The sequence below is a fragment of the Amblyraja radiata genome, chromosome 21 (assembly GCF_010909765.2).
Source record: "Amblyraja radiata isolate CabotCenter1 chromosome 21, sAmbRad1.1.pri, whole genome shotgun sequence".
Classification (NCBI taxonomy): Eukaryota; Metazoa; Chordata; class Chondrichthyes; order Rajiformes; family Rajidae; genus Amblyraja; species Amblyraja radiata.
In genome coordinates, this window is record NC_045976.1 from 29319402 (window position 1) to 29343544 (window position 24143).

General features: G+C 39.8%; 1 protein-coding gene across 3 annotated transcripts in view; it reads left to right on the plus strand.

Moving 5' to 3' along the window:
- Positions 1-852: 852 nt before the first annotated feature.
- rint1 (RAD50 interactor 1) overlaps positions 853-24143 on the plus strand; it is a 28267-nt gene continuing 4976 nt past the window's right edge. The window contains exons 1-11 of one of the 3 annotated variants that reach the window (XM_033039915.1): positions 853-919; positions 6040-6281; positions 9391-9564; positions 10737-10886; positions 11571-11727; positions 13502-13612; positions 14807-15032; positions 16932-17069; positions 19192-19391; positions 21054-21268; positions 23511-23691. In XM_033039915.1, the coding sequence (XP_032895806.1) occupies positions 881-919; positions 6040-6281; positions 9391-9564; positions 10737-10886; positions 11571-11727; positions 13502-13612; positions 14807-15032; positions 16932-17069; positions 19192-19391; positions 21054-21268; positions 23511-23691 (1833 nt within the window). In that variant the 5' untranslated portion in view covers positions 853-880. The other 2 variants (XM_033039916.1, XM_033039914.1) reach the window with 2 other exon arrangements.

The window sequence follows — 24143 nt, forward strand, 5'->3', positions numbered from 1 at the left end:
TGTCGACGCCCCACTTCATGTCTCCCTGGTGCCGACCCTGGCCCCAGCCGCGGGCGGCCGCTTCATCCGACCCGGGCTTCTACCTGGCGATCCGGGAGGAATTGAGACCGCGGCGCCTCGATAAAGGCCTCTGGCCGCATTCCCAGTTCACAGCCGCGGGCCGTCGGGATGCCTTCTGGCCGCGCAGGTCGTCGGGAAGCCTTCTGGCTGCGAAATACAATGTATTAGACAATAGGTGCAGGAGTAGGCCATTCAGCCCTTTGAGCCAGCACCGCCATTCAATGTGATCATGGCTGATCATCCCCAATCAGTACCCCGTTCCTGCCTTCTCCCCATATCCCCTGACTGCGCTATCTTTAAGAGCCCCATCTAGCTCTCTCTTGAAAAGTATCCAGAGAACCGGCCTCCACCAATACCAACAATACTTGGTATTTTTGCATTTCCAACTTGGACTCGCCATTGAGTCAGCAATTAGTATTCCTTAATTGTCACTGACTTTGTAAATTCTGGCAATCAGCAAATGTCCAGCAATCAAAAGAAGATAAAACATTATTTGTGTTATTTTCAAATAATGTCTTAAATTCCAGATTGAGGTGTTAATATTTTGTCCACTGTACTTAATTTGACTGAGTAGCTATGTAGCACAATATGATTATCTTTGAAGTAGATGAATCATCATTTTCATCCTAACTGGTAAGAGTTGGATTTAAAATTCACTTGGCGTTTAAATACATTGGTAAAGGATACTTCTCTCTAATTAGAGTAAACAGGCAAGGAACATGTATCATGTTACAAGTAGTAACAGTAACCACCTCCAGTTTAAATTCTAGTTGGAATATTTTGGAGGACCCAAGAACCAAGAATAGACAATAGTTTCAATATGACAAGTAAACAAGCAAGGAGTTTGTGTCATTTTAAGGTATGATTATTACAAATTTTCTGTGTAAATTAAGAAGTGACAAGCAAGTAAATTATTATTTTAAGACACAATAAAATAAATAAAAGATAGACCATCTCTCCTCTTTTTTCAGTTTTTTCCTGTCATGCCTGTCAATGTAAGGATATTTTGAGAAAACATTTAGAACAAATTCATACTTCTGTGATTCCAGGGAAGAGTATCTGGTATAGGGTGATTTCACGAAAGGTCACTGGAGCGTAAATCCCCACTCACGTGACCGAAAATTTTAACTGGGGGACAAGCGTCACTTCCGGTACATGTTAGTGAATGGGAAAAGACGCACTTTCACACCCGTTAAAAACATCTAAAACGGCCAGTTTTTGAGCTGCAATTAACGGAGCCAGTCGCGGTGACCGTGAGGAACAGCTACTTAAATTTACAGTCCAAAAAAAAGATAGAAACTAAGGTAAATACAAGAGCGAGCTGAAGGTGTAAAAAAGGCGGAAGTGCTAGCGGACTTTTTTCTTGGAGATTTAAAGATCCAAAATATCGGGAATTATCGCGTTTGCTCGCTGCATTTCATCAAAAGTGGCATTATTGACTTTTTATCTTTATTCATTTGTTAGATGAAAAGTATTAAAAGTTAGAAACCCGTCAGTAAAATTGCAAAATCGCCCATGGTTCTCGGGTGGGTTTTAACATGCAAAATGAAAACGCTTCTGAAGCTCCATTTACCATTTAAATAATCGTAAACTCTCAATGCGTTTGGAAATCAATTTTACTGAGATGCAAGCTTACGATTATTTAAATGGTAAATGGAGCTTCAGAAGCGTTTTCATTTTGCATGTTAAAACCCACCCGAGAACCATGGGCGATTTTGCAATTTTACTGACGGGTTTCTAACTTTTAATACTTTTCATCTAACAAATGAATAAAGATAAAAAGTCAATAATGCTACTTTTGATGAAATGCAGCGAGCAAACGCGATAATTCCCGATATTTTGGATCTTTAAATCTCCAAGAAAAAAGTCCGCTAGCACTTCCGCCTTTTTTACACCTTCAGCTCGCTCTTGTATTTACCTTAGTTTCTATCTTTTTTTTGGACTGTAAATTTAAGTAGCTGTTCCTCACGGTCACCGCGACTGGCTCCGTTAATTGCAGCTCAAAACCTGGCCGTTTTCGATGTTTTTAACGGGTGTGAAAGTGCGTCTTTTCCCATTCACTAACATGTACCGGAAGTGACGCTTGTCCCACAGTTAAAATTTTCGGTCACGTGAGTGGGGATTTACGCTCCAGTGACCTTTCGTGAAATCACCCTATAGGAGCTAATTATTATAGTTGGATTAGAATGTTAATTTTGAGATATGGGTTACAAATTACAATCCGATCTGCCATCAGTAAAAGTTCTGTCACTAATTACAAATGACCATTAGACCGGTAAAATGAGTTGGATTTATGACATTTTTAAACCAAGCAAATGTCAATGAAAAGTTTACTTTCATAATACAGTACATATTAAAACTGTTGTTACTTATACACTGTGGGCCGTTGTACTTGCAACAGAAGCCAGGAGGCAGAATCGGAGGTACACAAAAATGCTGGAGAAACTCAGCGGGTGCAGCAGCATCTATGGAGCGAAGGAAATCGGTGACGTTTCGGGCCGAAACCCTTCTTCAGTTTCTCCAGCATTTTTGTGTACCTTCGATTTTCCAGCATCTGCAGTTCCTTCTTGAACAACAGGCAGAATCGGAACGCGTATCCACCGCTCCTCTGGGGAGGAGACCCCTCGCCAGTGTGAAAAGTTGTCACTGTTTTTGAGGTCCGTGAATTTGCAAAAGGAAAAGATCTAGCGGAAGAAAAGCCCTCTGATCTGTACCGAACAGTGTTTACTCTGCAAGTCGCTGCCTCGCCCATTTTGTCCGCGGCCGAAGCTCGCTCGGCGCTGCCGCCGATCTCCATAGTGACGGTGCGGGTGCCCGGATCTGGTGATGTCGGCTGTCAGCACAATGGCGGCGGAGGAGGACCCCGCGGTGACCGAGGAGAGCTGCGAGATAACGCAGCATGTAGCCGAGTTCATTGAGAAAGAGTTGGGAAACGACCCCAAATCTTTAAAGAAACTCTCCCAAATAACAGAGGAGCTAGCGCTGTACAAAAAAACTCTGGAGGAGCAGGTACGAAGGCCGGGCCTCGGCCCCGGGATTCATTTGGGGGTCAGCTCTTTTCCCCAAGATGCATTCATAAAGTAACACCCTTGTACACTACCAGTGACTAACGAAATATGGAACACTGATGCGAATCACACGTGTAAAGTGCATTCTTTATGTATGTCTATCGTACCTGTGCTATTAAAGATTTGGAAATAATATTTAACCGCGATTTCACATGGGAGAAATTACATATTACACCCCGCCGATGAAGGAAAGAATGGCTTTTGGTGCAATCATTGAATGGGGTTTGCATTATTTACATTGGGATTACACCAGAAACATTCAGTATTATTTATTAGTAATATTTAGAACAAACAGGTTCTGGTATGAATAAGTAATACAACAATACTAATTATGTTGGATTCAGCTCATTTTGGAGGCAGAAGTTAATTTGCGTCACCTTCTTGGAGGATGCTCCGATGTTGGCCACAAAGACTTGAGATTACAGGGACTTCAGGTGCGGAGGGGGCTTGTGTCCGTGTGTCATTACTTTCAAAGTATGCATAAAAGGCATTGAGCTCATCGAAAAGTGATACATCTTTGTCACTTATGCTACCCGGTTTGTCCTTGTGGGAGGTTTAAGCTTGCAAGCCCCGCCAAAGCTGTTGAATATCGGCCTGTAACTTTGTATGATTCTAGATCTCCAGTACTAAACACCACCGATCTAGACCATACTACAGGCCGATGCCCACATTTTGGAAAATGTGACCAGGGGATGGAACGGTTGGTGTATTTTATGTGTAAGAAGGAACTGCAGATGCTGGTAGTTTGCCCCTGTCCCACTTAGGAAACCTGAACGGAAACCTCTGGAGACTTTGCGCCCCACCCAAGGTTTCCGTGCAGTTCCCAGAGGTTGCAGGTGGTTGCTGGAGGTTGCAGGTAGGGAGACTGACAAAAACCTCCGGGAACCGCACGGAAACCTTGGGTGGGGCGCAAAGTCTCCAGAGGTTTCCGTTCAGGTTTCCTAAGTGGGACAGGAGAACTCAGCGGGTCAGGCAGCATCTCTGGAGAAAAAGAATAGGTGACGTTTCGGGTCTAAACCCATCTTCAGGACGTCACCTATTCATTTTTTTCCAGAGATGCTGTCTGACCAGCTGAGTTACTTGAGCTTTTTGTATCTATCTTTGGTGTCTTTTATGGTTGTGTAGCAGTGGTTGAAAGTGTTTGTGCCTCTGATGGGACAGGGACAAGTTGGTAATATTTTCAATTCCAGTCCCAACATGTTTAAGAAGGAACTACTGATGCTGGTTTAAACTGAAGATAGACACAAAAACTGGAGTAACTCAGTGGACAGGCAGCATCTCTGGAGAGAAGGAATGAGTGAAGTTTTGGGTCAAGACCCTTGTTCAGACTCGTCTCGACCCAAAGCGTCACTCATTCCTTCTCTCTAGAGATGCTCCTGTCCCGCTGAGTTACTCCAGCTTTTGTGTCTATCACCAGTCGCAACATCATTCAATATGTCATTTAAGCAACAATATTTTAAATTTGTAAAGGTGTCATATCAGCACATTATATGAAATTCTAGTTAGTTGGTCATGATTTAGACAGCATGTATTTTAATTCTTCTAGCTACCATTTATTTGTTGATGCAATATAACGAGGGATATTTGTAACAAAAATCTTCAGTAAAACAATGCTTAATTAAATGAGTAGAGATTTTTTAATTGAAACCTGAGCACTATGTGTTAATCTGAATGGATGGAAAGCTTTTCACAAAGAAATACAGATCCATATTGAATAGTGATCCTTTCATTGATATTAAACATTAGCATGATATAAGGGGGAATCTTTAAAACAGCATGTTTTGTTGATGTGTTTATCTCTCATTGTGGAGATGTTAGGGCCTACCTGCTGCTGAGGCTCCAATGGGCAGTTTGGCTTGGCCTGCCTTAGTTAGTGGTGGGCAGCCCACCCACTCATCCATTTTACCTGCTTTTACCTGGAGTGAAAACTTCATTATTGAATTTGGCATTTAAGGGGTCTTCCTGCTAAAAATAGTGATCCACTTTATCCAAAATGTTTTTGCAGCCAGTCAGGTCATATCCTTGCTATATCTAATCTGACATGGGGTCAGAGGATAGAGTTCCTTGTTTAACAAAAAAAACATTCCAATGTTGGATATGGAAGGTCCACTGGTGAAGCTCAGTGGTAATATTATTTGTTGAAAACCTTCCAATAACTTTTGGCATTGATACAAGATGTTCAGGAATGTAAATCAAGCCTTCCCCTCAGCATCATTGTGTACGCCACCCAAAATTAAGTGCATGTGTTTTGGAATGAAAACCACTTCATATGTTTGCCACCCCGTGGAATGCACTTACCCTTCAATCTTCAAACTAACCCCACTGTTGCTCCTTTTCTAGATATTTTCACACCACTCAGAATAGAGTTCTGGGCCCAGAATTTTCCTCCCTAGAGCTATTTATGATTCCTTTGGGAGAAAATTGAGATTCTTGTGATTAAAAATTTTGTTTTCAGAAGTGATGTAAATATCTTTGATTAACCTTTTGGTAGCAAGACTAACATGAGAGAGAAAAACATAAATGGGGTTTCCAATTAAAAAAATATCAGGGCCATCGCATTCTTTTGCTGTGAAACAAGTGAAACATCTGGATGATGAGACAAAAATAATCATTTTAATTATTAAGATTTGAAGATTGGCAACAAAGATATTCAGTTATTGTAGTATTAAAATGCATATACAAAACTTTTTACATGTGTGTTTCTGGTTTATAATTTTAATACAAAGTTATGTGGAATTTTGTCCTTTGATAATGCACATGAACAAATTCCCACTTCCAATTTTAGCCCAAATCTTAAATTTGTGATACCAAGTATTTTTGAGCTGAAGTAATAATTTCTAAAGCATGTATCTTTGCAAATCTTTTTAATATCATTAACCTAATTAAATGTTTTATGTTAAAATTGATATAGGTTCTTACTGTCTCATCTGAAGTGCCCAAAAAAATTGAAAATGCTTTCAAGAATGCTGAAAACTCCAAGAAGTTGCTAAATGGCATAATTAAGAAAGAGGCAATCTTAGCTGAGTCTATCAACAATCATTTAGTTACTGCCCAGCCATTGATCGAAGAACTGAATGTATTGATTGGACAGATTGAAGAGATTGAGCGACACCTTTGGTACTTGAAATGGATTTCCCAAATAGAAGAGTTAAGGTAAACATGCTGCTTTTGCAATGGTTCCCGTTTCATCTTGGGATGAATATTTGACTTTGGTTTAAAATACTTCATATTTATGAAATCCTATTCAGCGTGAACTAATAAAAGTTAATAGCATAGATACATAGAGGGAATATCAGGAATGGTGTTTGAGTAGTGATGTGTATACATGGAACTACCGATGCTGGTTTACAAAAAGAGACACAAAGTGGGACCCTTCCGAACAGTCCCAACCCGAAAAGTCACCTACCAATGTTCTCCAGATATGCAGCCTGACCTGCTGAGTTACTCCAGCGTTTTATATCTTTTTATGGTGTTTGAGTAGCTGGCTCAAGTTGACCTGATATTCCTGCTCCTAACAATATCGTCAACTTGTTTAACCTTATGGTTTACAAAAGATTGGTCCTGTCTGTAGTTTCTCCGAAAGATAATTATCCACAATATTTGGTTAAGTTTCCTACCAGTCTAACTCATTTTTCATGATAGAATAGCTAAAGTACAGAAGGAGTCCATTTGCCATCATGTCTGCATCAATTCTCAACCAAAGCTACTTTTTTTCTAGTTAATCCCACTTGCTAATTCTAGTTAATCCCACAACCCTGTAGCCTTGTGAAAAATTTCACATATATTTATCCAGTTTGTTCTTGAAGGCCATAATGGAACATTCCTCCAGCACTTCTGAAAGCTGTACTTTTCCAGATTCTATCCACATGTCGCATTAAAATTTGTTTTTCTTCAAGTCACTCTTAATTCACTTCCCCTTTATGCCTCTTATGTCTATTGCTTGACCCCTCCTCCAGAGGGAACAACCTCTCACTATCTACTTCACTCAAATCCTCTTTCAATTTATATGCTTCTATTAAATCTCCCCTCAGCCTTTTCTTTTCCAAAGAAAAATAGTCCTACCTTCTTTTATCTATATACATCTCAGGAACTGATCTTTTCTGGGCTTCTCTTCCATCCCATAATGTGGTGACTAGAACTCAACCAGATACTCCATTTGAAGCCAGACCAATGTTTGACAAAGAGTCAGCATAGAGTTATGGTTTTTACATGTACAATAAAATTATGAGCCTACATTTTACATAATCTTTCATGTTACTTTATGGCAAGGAGCCATTTCGGCCCATCGAGTCTATGCTGGCGCACAAAGCAATCACATTTCCCAATAACATTTGGCTCAGTGAAATCAATTATACTCGATTATTTTTGTCTTCCAACAATTAGGTATGTTGCCCCTTGTTGTAAGGTACTCATCTTGCAGAACTAAGTCCTACTGCAGCTGTAGAGGAGACACAAGAGACTACAAATGCTGAAAGCTGAAGCAACAAACTGATGTTGAATTGCTCCAGCAGATCGTTTTTGTTGCTGCTTTGCTGATATCACATCAGAATCCGTGGACACTGCTTTGGTTTCTGGACCTAAAAAGGATCTACTAATTTTATGTTATGAATTTACTAGATTAATGCCTGGGACAAAGTGTTATCTAATGAATAGAGAGTGATGAGGATAGATCTGTCCTAATTGAAGTGTAAAAGAACAAGAGGCAACCTCATTGAAGGAATCGTGAATTGGCTATGATGATTTGATAAATCACTGTAACCTCCCTGCAGTAATTGGGCACTAATTTCTTTTAAGAACCCAGGTTACTAGTTTCACTGCAGTTGGGCAATGAAATTGACAAGCAATTGCATTGATACTCTGTGACATACATCCTTTGGAGACACAAGGGAGTACAGATGCTGGAATCTTGAGGGAAAAAAACAAAATGCTGGAGGAACTCAGAGGTCAGACAGCATCTGTAGAGATCTGTGGAACTTGCAACCCAGCGGTATGAATATACTGATTTCTCTAACTTCAAATAACCCTTGCATCCACTCTCTCTCCATTCCTCTCCCACCCAAGTCGTACTAGCTTCAAAGTTGTATTGTTGAGTCTCATTGTCTGTAACTAATTTTCACCTAGCCCACAGCTAACAATGGCCTGTTTCCTTTATCATCGTTACTTTTTTGCGTATCTTTCATTCATTTGTTCTATATCTCTCTATATCACTGACTATATACCTCTCGTTTCCTGTTCCCCTGACTCTCAGTCAGAAGAAGAGTCTCAACCCTAACCGTCACCTATTCTATTTCTCCAGAGATGCTGTCTGACCCGTTGAGTTACTCCAGCTTTTTGTGTCTATCTATGGAGGGAAATGGACAGATGACGGTTTGGGTCAAAATAAACTTTAATATAACTTTATTTTTAAAAATTCTGTAGGGAAAACAGCTTGTTAATGAGAGCCTAAAATTCTCTTGCCCCGAACTCCCCTATTCCCTCAACAGAATTGTTTTATAACCCAAATTGCTATGACACGAGGTTCCTTTAGGAATGCAACTATTGCATTGTAACATGACTACCTGTTGGGTCAGCCATTTGTTTCTTACTTAGGTAGTTTGAATCTTTGTTCAGTTGGAAGTTAGGTGATTTTTGAGGGAATTAGGAGTATATAGAAAATGGATTTGAGGCATAGGATTGCTGAGGGCAAACGAGGGATTATTAGACTGCTATATTTAGTTTAGGTTAGTTTAGAGATACAGCGCGGAAACAGGCCCATCGGCCCACCGAGTCTGCGCCGACCAGCGATCCCTGCTATCGTGGATCAACAGTTTCCAACACCCACTAGGGACAATTTACATCTAAATCAAGTCAATTAACCTACAAACCTGTACGTCTTTGGAGTGTGGGAGGAAACCAAAGATCTCAGAGAAAACCCACTCGGGTCACGGGGAGAAAGTACAAACTCCGTACAGACAAGCACCTGCAGTCAGGATCGAACCCAGGTCTCCGGCGCTGCATTTGCTGTAAGGCAGCAACTCTACCACTGTGCCACTGTGCCACCCTTCCATTTCTTCCATTATTATTATTTTATAGAGGTTCTTTAGCCTCATTGGCTATCCATTGATATAAAGTCCCACAATTTTGAAAGACTTGCTAGATGCTAGGTGAAGCTAGTGATCTCCCTTCATCGAAATTCTAGTGGCAACGTGAGTATTATTATCAAATTTAGTGCACCACTTCTGTGTAAATTGAAATTGTTTATAATATTGTATTTTCTCCCCAGCGACTGCATTCAGCAGCACCTAATGACAAATAGTGTCTCAGATGCTGCCAATACCCTGGTATCCATGGCAGAATTAGATATAAAGCTTCAAGAGTCATCTTGTACTCATCTGCTCAATTTTATAAGATCCACTGTCAAATTCTGGCACAAAATTCTCAAGGACCGATTGACTAAGTAAGTTTTTTTTCAACCTAAAATATCAGCTGCTAGAAGAAAACTAATGTTATTTTTAATGTATGTAATAGAATGAAAGATGACAATGATAAATTCCAGAGGAACAAGTGGTCAAAGTTTTCTTTTGACTGTTAAGATCCCCTGCAATTATCAGTTGTTAATATTTTCTAGGTTTACTGTAAAACATAAGAAAAAACAGTTGGCTATTTGGCTGCTCAAAACGACTCAGTCATTCAGAAAGATCATGGGCGATCTTTTATTGCCAGACTACATTCCTCTGTTATCTTCTATCCCTTCATCCACATAATATTCCAAGAACCAATTATCGTGAATATCATTGCTTATGTAGTCCCACAGAACCCAAGATTACTTTTTTCTCCTTTGGTATTGAGGAAAATATCTGTGAGAATTTTTTAAAGTAGGTTGGCTGAGGCATAGCTGCTACCAAACGGTATTGAAAGAGAATGTTCTTTGTCAAAAAGCAAGGAAGTTCAAGACAACTGGACCACAGGCACTTCCTACAAACTTTGCAGATGTACAACATAGACATGCATTTCCCAATGAGGTAGCCACTCATTTGCATCCAAACAAATATTATCGGAATATAAGTGCACGTCCAGTTTTAACAAGAGGAGAGCACTGTTTGCTATAGTGATCATGGGACAAAAGATTGAAGTCCTGACCAAAGTTACAAAACATGTGTATGCAATTGAGACTGAATATAGTTGCAGAGATTACAGATGAGAAATAAGGCAGTTATTATACTGATACATCAAAAGATCACGTAAGTGATTCACAGAAGCCAAAAATGAGGCGAGCCTAACCACAGAAACATTAAAAAAAATAGATAATAAGAAATTTAAAATTAAAGTATTTCACCTGTGGATATTTTTTTAAGTTTTCTGCATTCTTAGTAACATTCTTCCCTTCCCTCCTAAGGGTTATAGTATATAGCTTATAGTATTTTTTTACCATTCATAACATTTCTGAAGATTGTAAGATAATTTAAGGGATCTGTATCTTCTTATACATGAATCATCAAATGTTACTTTACAGTTTGGGGGAAAGATTACTACTATGGGGTATGTTTTTATCATATGTACCTCATAATAAAATTTTGTGGGAGGGTAATCCGTTTATTAAAAAAATCATTAAATATTTCTTCCGTGCAGTGATTTTGAAGAAGTCTTAAAGCAATTGCATTGGCCTTTAATTGGACCCCAGCAAGTGCAGGCTCCTGCACTGGCATCAGTGGCAAATTCAACAGAACTTTACAACAACCTAGAAACATTATTCATTCAACTCCTTAAGTTGCAGACATCGTATCCTTTTTCAATTATGTATATGATTATTTTATTTCATGCATGTGGATTTCCCTCCGATTTATACATTGCTGGAAAATTTAAAGCTAGTTCCATTACATTTTGTCATCATAAAGACCTAATTTTAATTCCAGATTGGGTAAAAAATGGCTGGAGCAAAGGTGCTCTTGTGAGATTAGTCTTGCATGACTTAAACTTGTATATTTCGCAGCCCAAATGACTCCGCAGTGGGAAAATGAATGGCCAACTATGTGATGCCTGAGATCACCAAAATCCTAGGATGGAGATGGGAATAGGAGAAAAATATATTATTTATCGGTATTAAGAATGCTGCATATGTATGCGCCACAACCTTGGAACATGTTATAAGCTTAATTTGAAATAAAATAAAAATCTGAACCAAATTTGGCTAATTTTTCAATTTGCTTATCGATGGATTTTTTAATAAGGGAAGTCAGAAAATATTTATTTATTTGGATTTTATTTAATGCTTTCTGTAAATATAATTTTACTGATACAGGAACTACTTTAGACCAGTAGATGGCGCTAAATATTTGTCAAAGTCAGATTGTGCTGTTGGTAAAAAGCCTAAAATGGTTTGTTTTTCACTGACTAAAATTTTAGGATTTTCTTTAGCTCTCTTTGGACAGTTGGACTAAAGTTATCCTTAACTAGTCGATGCAGAGATGAACTAATAACTAAGCCAAAGCAGTTGCCAGAGAAGTATGATATCCCACTATCCGTGCCCATTGCAATTCCTATTCAGCTTATGCTGCTACCACTACAGAAGAGATTTAAATATCACTTTTCTGGCAACAGACAAACGAATATGCTAAACAAGGTTTGGTTATTTATTGAAACTGCTATGTAAGATGAAGAAATGCAACAAATTCTACCTTAGCCAGACGTAGCTATTTTAAATTTACTGTCCCAATTTGTTCTTTGTGATGGTTTTCATTGAGATATTTAAATTTCTGGATAAAATTATTGTCAACTATTCCCTTCTTTATTTCATGTATTAATATTCGTGTATGCTCTCATTTTGTGCGTTTGACTGGTGCAGTTGGTGAACAGATTTTGTAAATGGCTGTGAAGGAACAGCATTTCCAATTGACTTCACGTGCATACAATTATGGAAAAGTTAAGGGTTGATTACTTTCTTGTGGAGAGTTATATTTGTAGATATGTATGGGACTTTTACTCAATATGATTATTTTTATATTTTCATTTTTAGAGGTTTCCATGTGGTGAACACATGAGTAGCGATAATATTGCTCAGTTATTTAACTTTTGTATAACTTCATTAAATTCATATAATGAAAGTTACTGCACAGAATGAAATCTATTCCAGCTCATGTTAGCACAACCTAAAACTTAACCAACAAACAACGCACATCAATTCATTAAAAAGTACAGTGGTCTCTATCATAGCACTTCCATCTGGTAAACTGTTCCTATCTCCAAAAATACAATGCGAGTTACAAGGAAATAAGTGAAGAAATGGGATTGCTTGGAGAACCAGCACAGACTTAATGAACCAAATAGTTTTGGTTCTATGTTATTGGAAAGTATAAAAAATTACTAAATACAAAATGTTGTCTAATAATCCATTTCTCAAGTCACAATGTAAATTTCATTGTGTAAATAAAATCTTAAATCTTTTTAGCTGCCTCTGCTTCAGTAATAAAGATTCCAATATTTTGTATTTTTTCTCAAGTAGACATATAAAAGAAATGCTGTTATTTTTGGACATATTTTATAAATTATTTCTAAATCAGTGTTGATTTATATTTGAGGTTTTAGTTTGAGATTTTAGTATTTTAAACTTATTTTGAAAACTAAGTTTCAGTAGAGGTAATCCACATGAACAAGGCGTAGAGCTTTTAACCTAACTTCCACTTTGAACTGACTTTAAGCTTTAGAATTCCTTTATATATATATATCTCTATCTATATATATATATATATATACTTTTAAAACTGTGTGTGTGGGTGTGTCATTTGCCTATGAAACGTATTTCCTCTACCCCCCCCCCCCCCCCCCCCCCCCTAGACGCGCCTGCGAGTTGGGGGCTATGCGTCAGTGGATAGGGCAGTTATGGGGTAAAAGGAGAAAATTAATAATAATATAATATCAAAGGGTGTAGTTAGTGGGGGTGGTTAGTTTGTGTGGCGCCGCATGCCGCCCCCCCCCCCTGCGCAGTTGGGGGAGGGTTGCCGGGCCCGGTATCCGTGTGTGCGCAGTTGGGGGCGGCGCGAGAGACAGAATTTGAATGAACTGAACGTATCGATGATCTCCGAGACTGGCGTCACAACGGGGACCCAACGGGTCCATGGGACGCCAGTTTCAACGTGGCAGTCGCGCCTGCGCAGTGCGCTCCCACTTGCCGTCCTGTCAGCTGCGCCTGCGCAGTTGAGGGAGGTTTGCCGAGCCCAGTAAGTTGGAATGATGCATTTAGAATTGTGTTTAGAAGTTTATAAAGGACCCAACGGGTCCACGGGTCATCTAGTACATTCTAAAAGTTGTGCTTAGTTCTAGTCTTAACATTAAGTCTGGTATAAACATTAGGAATACTGTTGGAACTGGTAGAACATAATTTATTTCTGTTTCTGTAGCCAGAGTGGTACCTAACACAGGTGTTGATGTGGATTGGAAACCACACCAAGTTTTTTGAACAGAAAATTCAGCCCATAATAGATAAAACAGGCTCTTTTTTGGATGCGAGGGTAAGTTTCTGTATAGTTTTATTCAGAGAATTAAGCTTTCTGGAAACCAGTTAAATGTAGAGATCCTTGCAGCACAGCAGCAGATTATTTGGTCCACTAAGTCCACGCAAGCACAGACACACATTTTATGCTAATAATACACCATTCTCATTTTATTTTCCCACATTCCCATGAACTACCCGCAGATTTTACCACTTACCTATACACTTGGAGCAGTTAACTTAGCAGCCTGCCCCTCCTTGGAGGACAAAGAGGAAACCTATGAGGTCACAAGGAGTGTATGCAAATTCCATATAAGATAACAACAGATGTCAGGATTGAACCGAGATTTATGGAGCTGTGAAGTATTCGCTCTATAGGCATGGCAATGTGTAATTAAGAAATAGTGTTTTGTAAGATTGTCTTAATGTAATATTTTAGCTTATACATGCATGTTATTCAATGTTTTTGGAGCATGAAAGTACATCAAGTTCCAAACTGATATTCGTTTGATTTGTTGAAAAGTCTCTACCATTTCATATTTGAAAATTATTTTTCCAACCATTATTCTATTGTTTGCCTTTGATTCTTTGCTCAATTCTATCCTAGCCATATTTCCATGAACAAGATGCTTAGAAATATGTTTTAAAGAACTTGTCCTAATTTTGAGAACTTTCATTGTTACAAATGTGTAACATTTTTATTGCCTGAATATAGGGAAGGTTTTTGATCAATCATTTTTTGCATAATTAAGTCATCTATTTTGACTTTTGAAATTAAGATTGGCAAAAAGAGGACTAGATTATTTTACACTAGTGGGACGAGAAAGAGAATATAAGTTTATGGTCAAAAAGCCTTTGTCAGTTTTGACGACAAGTCCTTGACCTGAACTGTTGATTCTGGCAGAAGTGGAATGATGTGCTGAGCACTTCCAGCATTTTCTGTATTTTTTTAATTTTAGTTTTCCATCATGTCCAATTTCATTGACTTATATTTTACACCACTATTGCTAATGTCTATTACTGACATTGTTCTGCATTTCCCCTATGCAGCTAAAAATATATATTTTGTTATTCGTTGTATTCATAAAGGAAAATCTACAAAATATAGATTGTATAATCAGATTGTATTTTAATCTCAATCTTATAATGAAACTTGACAGTATTTAGTCTAAATAGTTCCAGTAACATGTCTCCACCTGTCCTTGTCATTTAGCTGGAGTTCTCACGGGGTCTTGTAATGCTGGTTTTGGAGAAGATGTCTGCTGATATTCCAAGGCTCCTCTATGATGATAACCTGTTTTGTCACATGGTAGATGAAATATTGTTGTTTGAAAAAGAACTGCATAGTGCCCACGGCTATATTAACGGCCTCCCATGCTGCATGCACATTCTCTCAGAAGAGACCTGCTTTCAGAAATGGTTGACAGTGGAAAGAAAATGTAAGCATAAACATAGACTGTATTGGAAGAGTAATTCTCCTTTTTTTTCCATGACATTTACTATTTATTGCATGATAGGTCAGTGCAGTGAAAATATAGTTAGTTCATTGTTGCATATGTATCATTGTTCTGTATCCTGTGCGATAGATATATTTGAAGCCGCTACGTGTATAAAGTAGTGCTTCATGCTGAATGGAAAAATGCACACACATTGCACACGTGTTCTCTTTTGACTCCTCTCACTTTCTATTGCACCTCTCTCCCTTTTGATCTCTCTGTCTCCATCACAGGGGACAGACTATTGACAGGCATCTACTACAAACCCACCGACACCCTTGGTTATTTGGACTACATTTCCTCCCACCCTGCCTCTCGCAAAGATTCTATCATCTACTCTAAATTTCTCCGTCTCCACTGCATCTGCTCCCAAAGTGAGACATTCCATTCTAGTACATCCGAGATGTCCTCTTTCCCCCCTGCTCTCATGGAAGAATCCCTCACCCTTGTCTCCTCTGTATCCTGTAGTTCTGCTCTCTCTGGGTCGTTACCTTTCACCCCAACACATCATTCTCCAACATTTCCGCCAACGTGATCCCACCATCACTCACATCTTCCCATCCCCTCCCTTTTCCGTCTTCCGCAGAGACCGCTCCCTCTGCAACTCTTTGGTTCACTCATCTCTTCCCACCCATGCCGCAGATACTTTCCCCTGCAACCTTAGGAGATGTAACACCTGTCCTTATACCTCCTCCCTTCCAACCATCCAGGGACCCCAGTAGTCCTTCCAGGTGAGACAGTGGTTCACGTACACCTCCTCTGACCTCATCTACTGCATCCGGTGTTCCCGATGTGGCCTCCTTTACATCGGTGAGACCAAGCGTAGACTTGGGAACGGTTTCGCTAAACACTTGTACTCGGTTCATCGGGGCCTGCTGGATCTCTCAGTTTAGACATTAGACTTTAAAAATACAGTGCGGAAACAGGCCCCTTGGCCTACCGATGCTGCGCTGACGTGTGATCACCCCATACACTAGCACTATCCTACACACTAGGAACAGTTTACAATTTTAACCAAAGCCAATTAACCTACAAAACTGTAGGTCTTTGGAGTGTGGGCGGAAACTGGAACATGTGAAGAAAACCCACAGGGAAAACGTCCAAACTCCGTATAAGCAGCACTTTTAATCAGGATCAAACCCGGGTCTCTGACGCTGTGGCAGCAACTCTACCACTGTGCCACCCTCACCAATTTAGCAATTTTTAACTCCCTTTCCCGTTCCCATTCTATTCTTTCTCTTCCTGGGCCTCCTCCATTGTCAGAGTGAGGCCACGCACAAACTGAATGAAATGTACCTCAGACTCTGCTTGGGTGCTTACAACCTAAAGGTATGAACATTGAATACTCCAATTTTAGATAACTAACCTACAAACAAACATATTTCTTCAACCCCCCCCCCCCCCATCCCTTTCCTGTTGTTCACCTGGATTCACACCTATTTCTCCCCCCTCTCCAACCCCCCCCCCCCCCCCCCCCATCCTGATCCACTTCCACCTATATTCGTTCTAGCTTCACAATTCACTCTTCTATCTTTATTGCATACTTTCTTGACTTTTCAATTCTGGCTTTTGCCCAACCATATGCCTATTAAAAAATACCCTCAGCAATCATTGGCAGGCTTTATCCTGCTCCCATCTCTCTTCCAGCTCCCCAGCCCCCCCAATCGGCCTGAGCGTTCCCGACACGAAACATCACCGGCTGAGTTATTCCAGCAATTTGTGTTTTTTTTGTAAACCAGCTTCTGCAGTTCCTTGTGCATCCACACATTTTGCTTGTTTTTATAATGAACTGCATCCACAAGCACTCAATTATGGTTGAACATAATAATCTATGACTTTCAGTTGCTTTAGAAAAGATGGATTCAGTGCTATCTTCAGAAGCTGCATGGACATCCCAGTACAAGGACATTATGGATGTGGATGAGATGAAAGCTCCAGATTGTGCTGAAACATTCATGACACTTCTTTTAGTGATTACAGGTAAAGATAATTTAGAATATACAATACAAGATCAAGCATTTCATGCCAGTGTTCATGTTCAACGAGTCATCTCCCATATTGCCTTGTCTGAATAAATAAGCATTAGCCTCTATTTCCTTCTTCCTAATATAGTGTTCTAATTTCCCTTTAAGTGCCTCTGTACCATTTACCTTAACACGCAACTAGAACCAAGTCCCTTATTAACATTATTTCAAATGAATGTTCTCTGTGTTCCTTTTATGATATTATGTCTTATATTGATGTACTCTAGTTTGGTTCTTCTTCACAAGTGGAAATATTCTATAGTTCATTAGGTTTTTTGATATACATAATCAAATTTTAGAAATTGTTTTTTTTTAAACAATATGTAAAATTAGTTTATCAGTGTATATTATATCTGATTTAGTCTCTAAAAAACACCACCATCATTAAGAATTGTTACTAGGTAGTTTTTTTGTTTGTCATTCAATAAGCTTTTTAAAAAATTTGAATTTATATTTTCAGTAAGTATGAATGTTAAATTAAAAATAGGAATTCTGTGAGTAATTAAGTTCAAAGGACTCAAGTTGAAAACTTCTGTTCAGGAGTGCAGCGCGTAGGTTCACAAAGTTAATTCTCGGGATGGCGGGACTGTCATATGTTGATAGATTGGAGCGACTGGGCTTGTATACTCTGGAATTTAGGAGGATGAGAGGGAATCTTATTGAAATATAAGATTATTAAGGGTTTGGACACGCTAGAGGCAGGAAACATGTTCCCAATGGTAGACAGTCAGTCTGAAGAAGGATTCCGAAACGTTGCCTATTTCCTTCGCTCCATAGATGCTACCTCACCCGCTGAGTTTCTCCAGTATTTTTGTCTACCTTCGATTTTCCAGCATCTGCAGTTCCTTCTTAAACAACATGTTCCCAATGGTGGGGGAGTCCAGAAGCAGGGGCCATAGTTTAAGAATAAGTGGTAAGCCATTTGGAACAGAGACGAGGAAAAACTTTTCACACAGAGAGTTGTGAGTGTGTGGAATTCACTGCCTCAGAGGGCGGTGGAAGCGGGTTATCTGGATGCTTTCAAGAGAGAATTAGATAGAGCCCTTAAGCCCCTGTCCCACTTAGGAAACCTCTGGTGACCCAAGGTTTCCATGAGTTGCCAGAGGTTTTGGTCACTCGCCTGGAAAGCCCCGACTGAAGTGTGAGCTGCATCTACTGACCAAAGATCCTACAGGATCTTTGCTACCGACCACACACACACACACACACACACACACACACACACACACACACACACACACACACACACACACACACACACACACACACACACACACACACACACACACACACACACACACACACACACACACACACACACACACACACACACACACCCACCCAGGGGCAGCAGAGGAGCGCTGTTTGCGCGATGAAGAGGAAGGTAAACGGCTGCCACAGAGCACGGTAAGTCCTTTCGAGAGCGAGAGAGAAGGGGAGAGAAGGACAGAAAAGGGGGGGGGGGAGAAGGAGTGGAGACAGTTTTAAGAGATTTAATAATGTTAGCGGGCATTTTACCTTCCGGCGGATCTTCTACGTTCTGAAAACCAAAGATCCTATAGGATCTTTGCTGAAAACTCCAATGAGCCAATCAAAATGGCCGGTCAGCGAAGGAGATTGCCTTCGTCTGCCTGTAAGTAAGTAGCAACCCCACTCCACTGGCTTCGACCAAATGGCAACTTATTTTTAGTCGAGGCCGATTTTGGTTTTGTTGAAATAATCGCAGGAACATAGAAGAAGCCTCGACTATGCGGAAATCACTTTCGACCATTAGGGAGAGTGACCAAAACCTCCGGGAATCTCACAGAAACCTTGGGTGGGGCGCAAGGTCACCAGAGGTTTCCGTTCAGGTTTCCTAAGTAGGACAGGGGCATTAGGGATAGCGGAATTAAGGGATATGGAGAGGAATGGGGTACTGATTGTGGATGATCAGCCATGATCACATTGAATGGCGTTGCTGGCTCGAAGGGCCAAATGGCCTACTGCACCTATTGTCTATTGTCTAATAATATTAGTTTCCCTTTTTTTATAAATCACTGAATTGCTGACTAACCACAATTCACATTTTCTCTTAACAGACCGGTACAAGGGTCTTCCTACAGCTGGCCGTAAACTGCAGTTTTTGGAACTCCAGAAAGAGCTGATAGATGATTTCAGGATTCGTCTGACTCAAGTGATGAAGGAAGAAACCCGTTCTCCACTAGGATCCCGTTATTGTGCTATTCTAAATGCTGTCAACTATATCGCAGCAGTATTAGCAGACTGGGCAGATAATGTAGTAAGAAGATTCATATCTCTACCATAGTTCATGAAAATTTCTGTTTTATAGCAAAAAACAATACATTTTCTTCAAAATAACTCTGTTAATGTTATAGCATCTCAATCCAATCTTAAAGTAATATAGATTGGTGACAATTGACTTAATATTATGGGATGGTGTGAGGCTGAGTTTGTTATCATCCCTTATCATGCCTATCTTTCAATCATTACGTTGAACTTTAATGAGGCAGCCACTTTGCACACATAATTCTAGAAATAGCAGCTGACTTGCCAGTTTGTCATTAAATCATTTGCCCTATAATCCCCAAGTATTACCATAAATCTATGCTCCCTACTTAATGCTGTCTTTATTAAGGGCAATAGTCCCTAAATCATCGCTGAACTGCCAATTTTACATTATCAGGCTTCCACACCATCTAGCTAGAATAGATCATCAGACCCACTGCTGCTTTGACTTGGCTTCTCTTGGCAGCTCTCGGGTTCTTTGAGCTCCTTCTCAGCCGCTCCCAGGATTTCCCATCTGCACACTTAACTCTAGTTGTGAAATGGATGAAGTCAGTGAGTTGTGTGTGAGTGCAGGAGGTAGCACCAATGCAGGCGTCGATGTAGTGGAGGTAGAGTTCGGGGATAGGGCCACGGTACGCCTCGAACAAGGATTGTTCGATGTACCCAACAAAGAGGCAGGCATAGCTGAGGCCCATGCACGTGTATTTGGAGGAAATGGGAGGAGTCAAACAAAATGTTATTAAGGGTAAAGACCAGCTCCGCTAGGCAGAGGAGAGTATCAGTAGACGGGGATTGGTTGGTTCTACGGTCGAGGAAGAAACAGAGGGCTTTGAGACCCTCCTGGTGGGGGATGGAGGTGTAGAGTGACTGGACAACCGTGGTGAAGATGAGGAAATGGGGGCCTAGAAAACGGAAGTCCTGGAGTAGACGAACAGCGTGTGAGGTGTCTTGAACATAGGTAGACAAGACGAGACATTTATTGTCACACGGGTGAGGCAATTTAACCAGGGGGGATATGATGGAGTCGAGGTATGTGGAAATAAGTTTGGTAGGACATGAACAGGCAGAAACAATGGGTCTGCCAGGTCAGTCAGGTTTGTGGATTTTGGGGAGAAGGTAAAATCGGGCCGTGCGGGGCTGGGGAACGATGAGGTTGGAGGCTTGGGAGGGCAGGGAGCCGGAGTTGATGAAGTCAGTGATGGTGCTCGTCTTTGGGGTCATGTTCCAAGGATAAGTAGGAGGAGGTGTCTGAGAGATGGCGCGTGGCATCAACCTTGTAGAGATCAGTGGGCCAGTCTACCATGGCACCTCCCTTGTCGGCGGGTTTCCTTGTAGAGATCAGCGTGCCTCAGCCTTACATGTTAGTGTAGATTATGTATTAATTGTTATTAATACAATAATTTAATATGTTTATTCCTAAACACACAAAGGATAGGAGGTTGGGAGGGATTAGAGGAAGATTTCTAATGCAATTAAGAGATTGTTGGACCACTTACAATCTTTATTTTAAACCACTAGAGATGTGAAACCTTAATAACAAAGTTAATTATGTGAATGTTTTAACCAGACAGATTATTTAAAGAGGGATAAATTGCATGTTTTGATATTGCATCAAATATTTTTATTCTCCATATTTAGTAATTTTTTTGATTAGTTCTTCCTCCAGCTTCAGCAAGCAGCAATTGATGCTTGTGGAGAGACCAACACTATGACTGAGGTGCAACTTGGCCAGCTCGCATCTCTTGAAAGCTCTGTCTTTGATAATATGATTGATTTGCTAGAGCGGCTCCGACACGATATGTTGACACGACAAGTAGAGCATGTCTTCAGAGAAGTGAAAGACAAAGCAAAAGTTTACAAGAAAGAAAGGTGACTATTATATTACATTTTCAGGCATGTTGGGGGAAATCATCCTCCTTTAAGACGGGAATAGATGTTGAATATTATAAGACAATCTCTGTTTTAGATAGCAGAGAGTTCAATGAAGATAATCTATAGCAGAGGAGTGAGCGTATAAAAACCAAGGAACTCGTTGGCATCCTCACCAGATTAGGTGAAATGGTTAAAAATATGTTCATAAATGTCTTGATATGTTTTAAATAATCCATCAATCTACTATATAAATCTATCTTTTCATACTTAATGACTGAGAAATCAGAACCTTATGTTTCAGTGCCAACTTTTCTTTGATAAACCATCCACGCATCACCTTGTTACATTTTACTGTATTAAAATGCTAAATAATTTCAGGTTGATGACCATCAAGCACTTCCTGTGGCAAAATATTACATGATCAAACAGATCTGCTTGTAAATGAAACTTATTAAAAATCATGCAAGCTGAATGTGTTTATACATCTAAAATTGGAATATTAAAATGAAATGCCAGCAGCTTACCAATAATTAGCACGTCCTATTAAATCCTTCCAAAGAAACAACAAAAATATTTTGTTAATAGTCTGGGCGGCACGGTGACGACTGTCTTACAGCGCCAGTGACCCGGGTTTGATCCTGACTACGGGTGCTGTTTGTACGGAGTTTGCACGTTCTCCCCGTGATCTGCGTGTGCTTTCTCCGAGATCTTCGGTTTCCTCCCACACTCCAAAGTTGTGTGGGAGGAAAACAGGTTTGTATGTTAATAGGCTTGGTGTAAGTGTAAAAAATGTCCCTAGTGTGTGTAGGATAGGAGTTAGTGTACGGGGATCGCTGGTCGGTGTGGACTCAATGGACCGAAAGGCCTGTTTCCGTGCTGTATGTCTAAACTACGTCAAAATTAATGATGTGTTCCATTATTACCTATTGTGTCCTTTCTGTTTAATTTATGTTTGAGATTTTGTATCTTGTGAGATATTAGACTCATAGGATAACAATGCATGGAAACAGGCACTTCCGCCAATGCATCTACACCAACCATCAAGCACCCATCAACTCTCATTCTGTTTCTTTTCTCGCATCCCTATAACCATCTCCAATCTACACATGCTATTTCATAGAGAAAACATTTGTGATCACAGGGAAAACGTGTGAATAAACAGAACAGTACCTAATGTCCTGATCAAATCCAAGTTACTAAAGGTGTGTGGTAGTTGTGCTAACTGCTATGCCACTGTGCACTCACTCCTAATCAATTAAAAATAGAGAAGGACTACATAATTAAAATAATGCATATTGATGTTAATCTTCGTACCAATAAAAACAATTAATTATGCGTATATTCTTTCCATTAGTTTCCACGTGAAATCAGGTGCAATAGTTCTAAAGGGCCTGTTCCACTGCGGGGACCTAATTTGCGAGTTTAGGAGAGTTTAAAAAAGTGTCATGGTCGTGTTGTATCGCCGAAGTAGAACACCTCCTACGACCTCCTTTGACTATGTAGAGAACCTCCTACGAATTTGTAGAAGACCTCCTTCGACCATGTTGAAGACTAGCTTCGACTAGCTTCGGGAAAATTGGACACCAAATAGTGAAGAGTGAAGACGACCACCTTCGATTGCCTTCGATAGTCTACGAATAGCATGCCGACCTACTACGACCTACTTCGACTAAACCTACGAGTAGATTTTTTCCATGCCAAACTATTTTTACTCGTGGACAATTTTCAGCATGCTAAAAAATACTCCTCGACCAAACTGAGGCCTCGAGTATGCGGGGACTACTCTCGAGTATGAAGGAGAGTTGCATAGACCTCCTAGGACCACGTGTCGACCATGCTGCGAGTATGTCGAGGGCAAACTCTTCTAAACTCGCCAATTAGGTCCCCGCAGTGGGACAGGCCCTTTACATAACAGTTCTTTTGACACTTTATATCCACTTTATTTATTCAAAATTTCTGAAACAACCATTTTGCAGTTCAATAAATGCTGTGTAATAATTATATTCATTATAGCTGTGTTAATTGTATTATCCCAGATATGATCAGATTGAACTATCGATGTTTTGTTTTATTTAATTAAATCACAAGCTATTGCTGCAGTGTTTGTTATTTTGTGTGCAGTAACTGCTTTTCACTGGTTTAGTTTGTCTCCAAGTGATAGGAATTGGATGTTCTTTCTTAGTCTGTACATTTATATCACCTACATTGTGGAATCATTAATATGTTATTTGTTTAACAGGTGGTTGTTTTTGCCATCGCAGTCAGATCAAGCAGTGATGTCCTTGTCTAGTTCCGCCTGTCCACTCTTACTGACTCTACGAGATCTATTACTACAGTTGGAGCAGGAACTTTGCCATTCACTTTTTAAATCATTTTGGCAAATGCTTGCAGAGAAGTTGGACCTATTCATCTATCAAGATGTAAGTACATTTTTTTAAATAAAACAAATAAGATGTTATGATTAGAGCTTGTTTAAACATGCTCGAGTGATTAAGCCTTGTACATCGAATCAACTTATAAGTAATTGAAGGAAGAAATCTTAATCTATTTGAGATTTTAAAAATAAGTTGAGTGCATTGCAAATTGTTTCAGTGACTATTTCTGAGCCAGAAAATGTTACTCAATTCTGTATTACGAATGACCAATCTATTGAGAAGTAATTGACCTGAAACAAAACTCTCCATGAACCAGGCAATTTAGCTCAGTTTGCATTGGCATATATTTCTCATACTAAGCACTGTTCTCATAGTCCTCCATCCTCTTTTCTCTCATCCATCTATCCAATCCAATCCAGTTTTAAATTTGAACACACTGCCTCATGCCTTAATCTTGAAAGTCAATTCCTTTGCCTAAACTCATACTTGATTTTCTA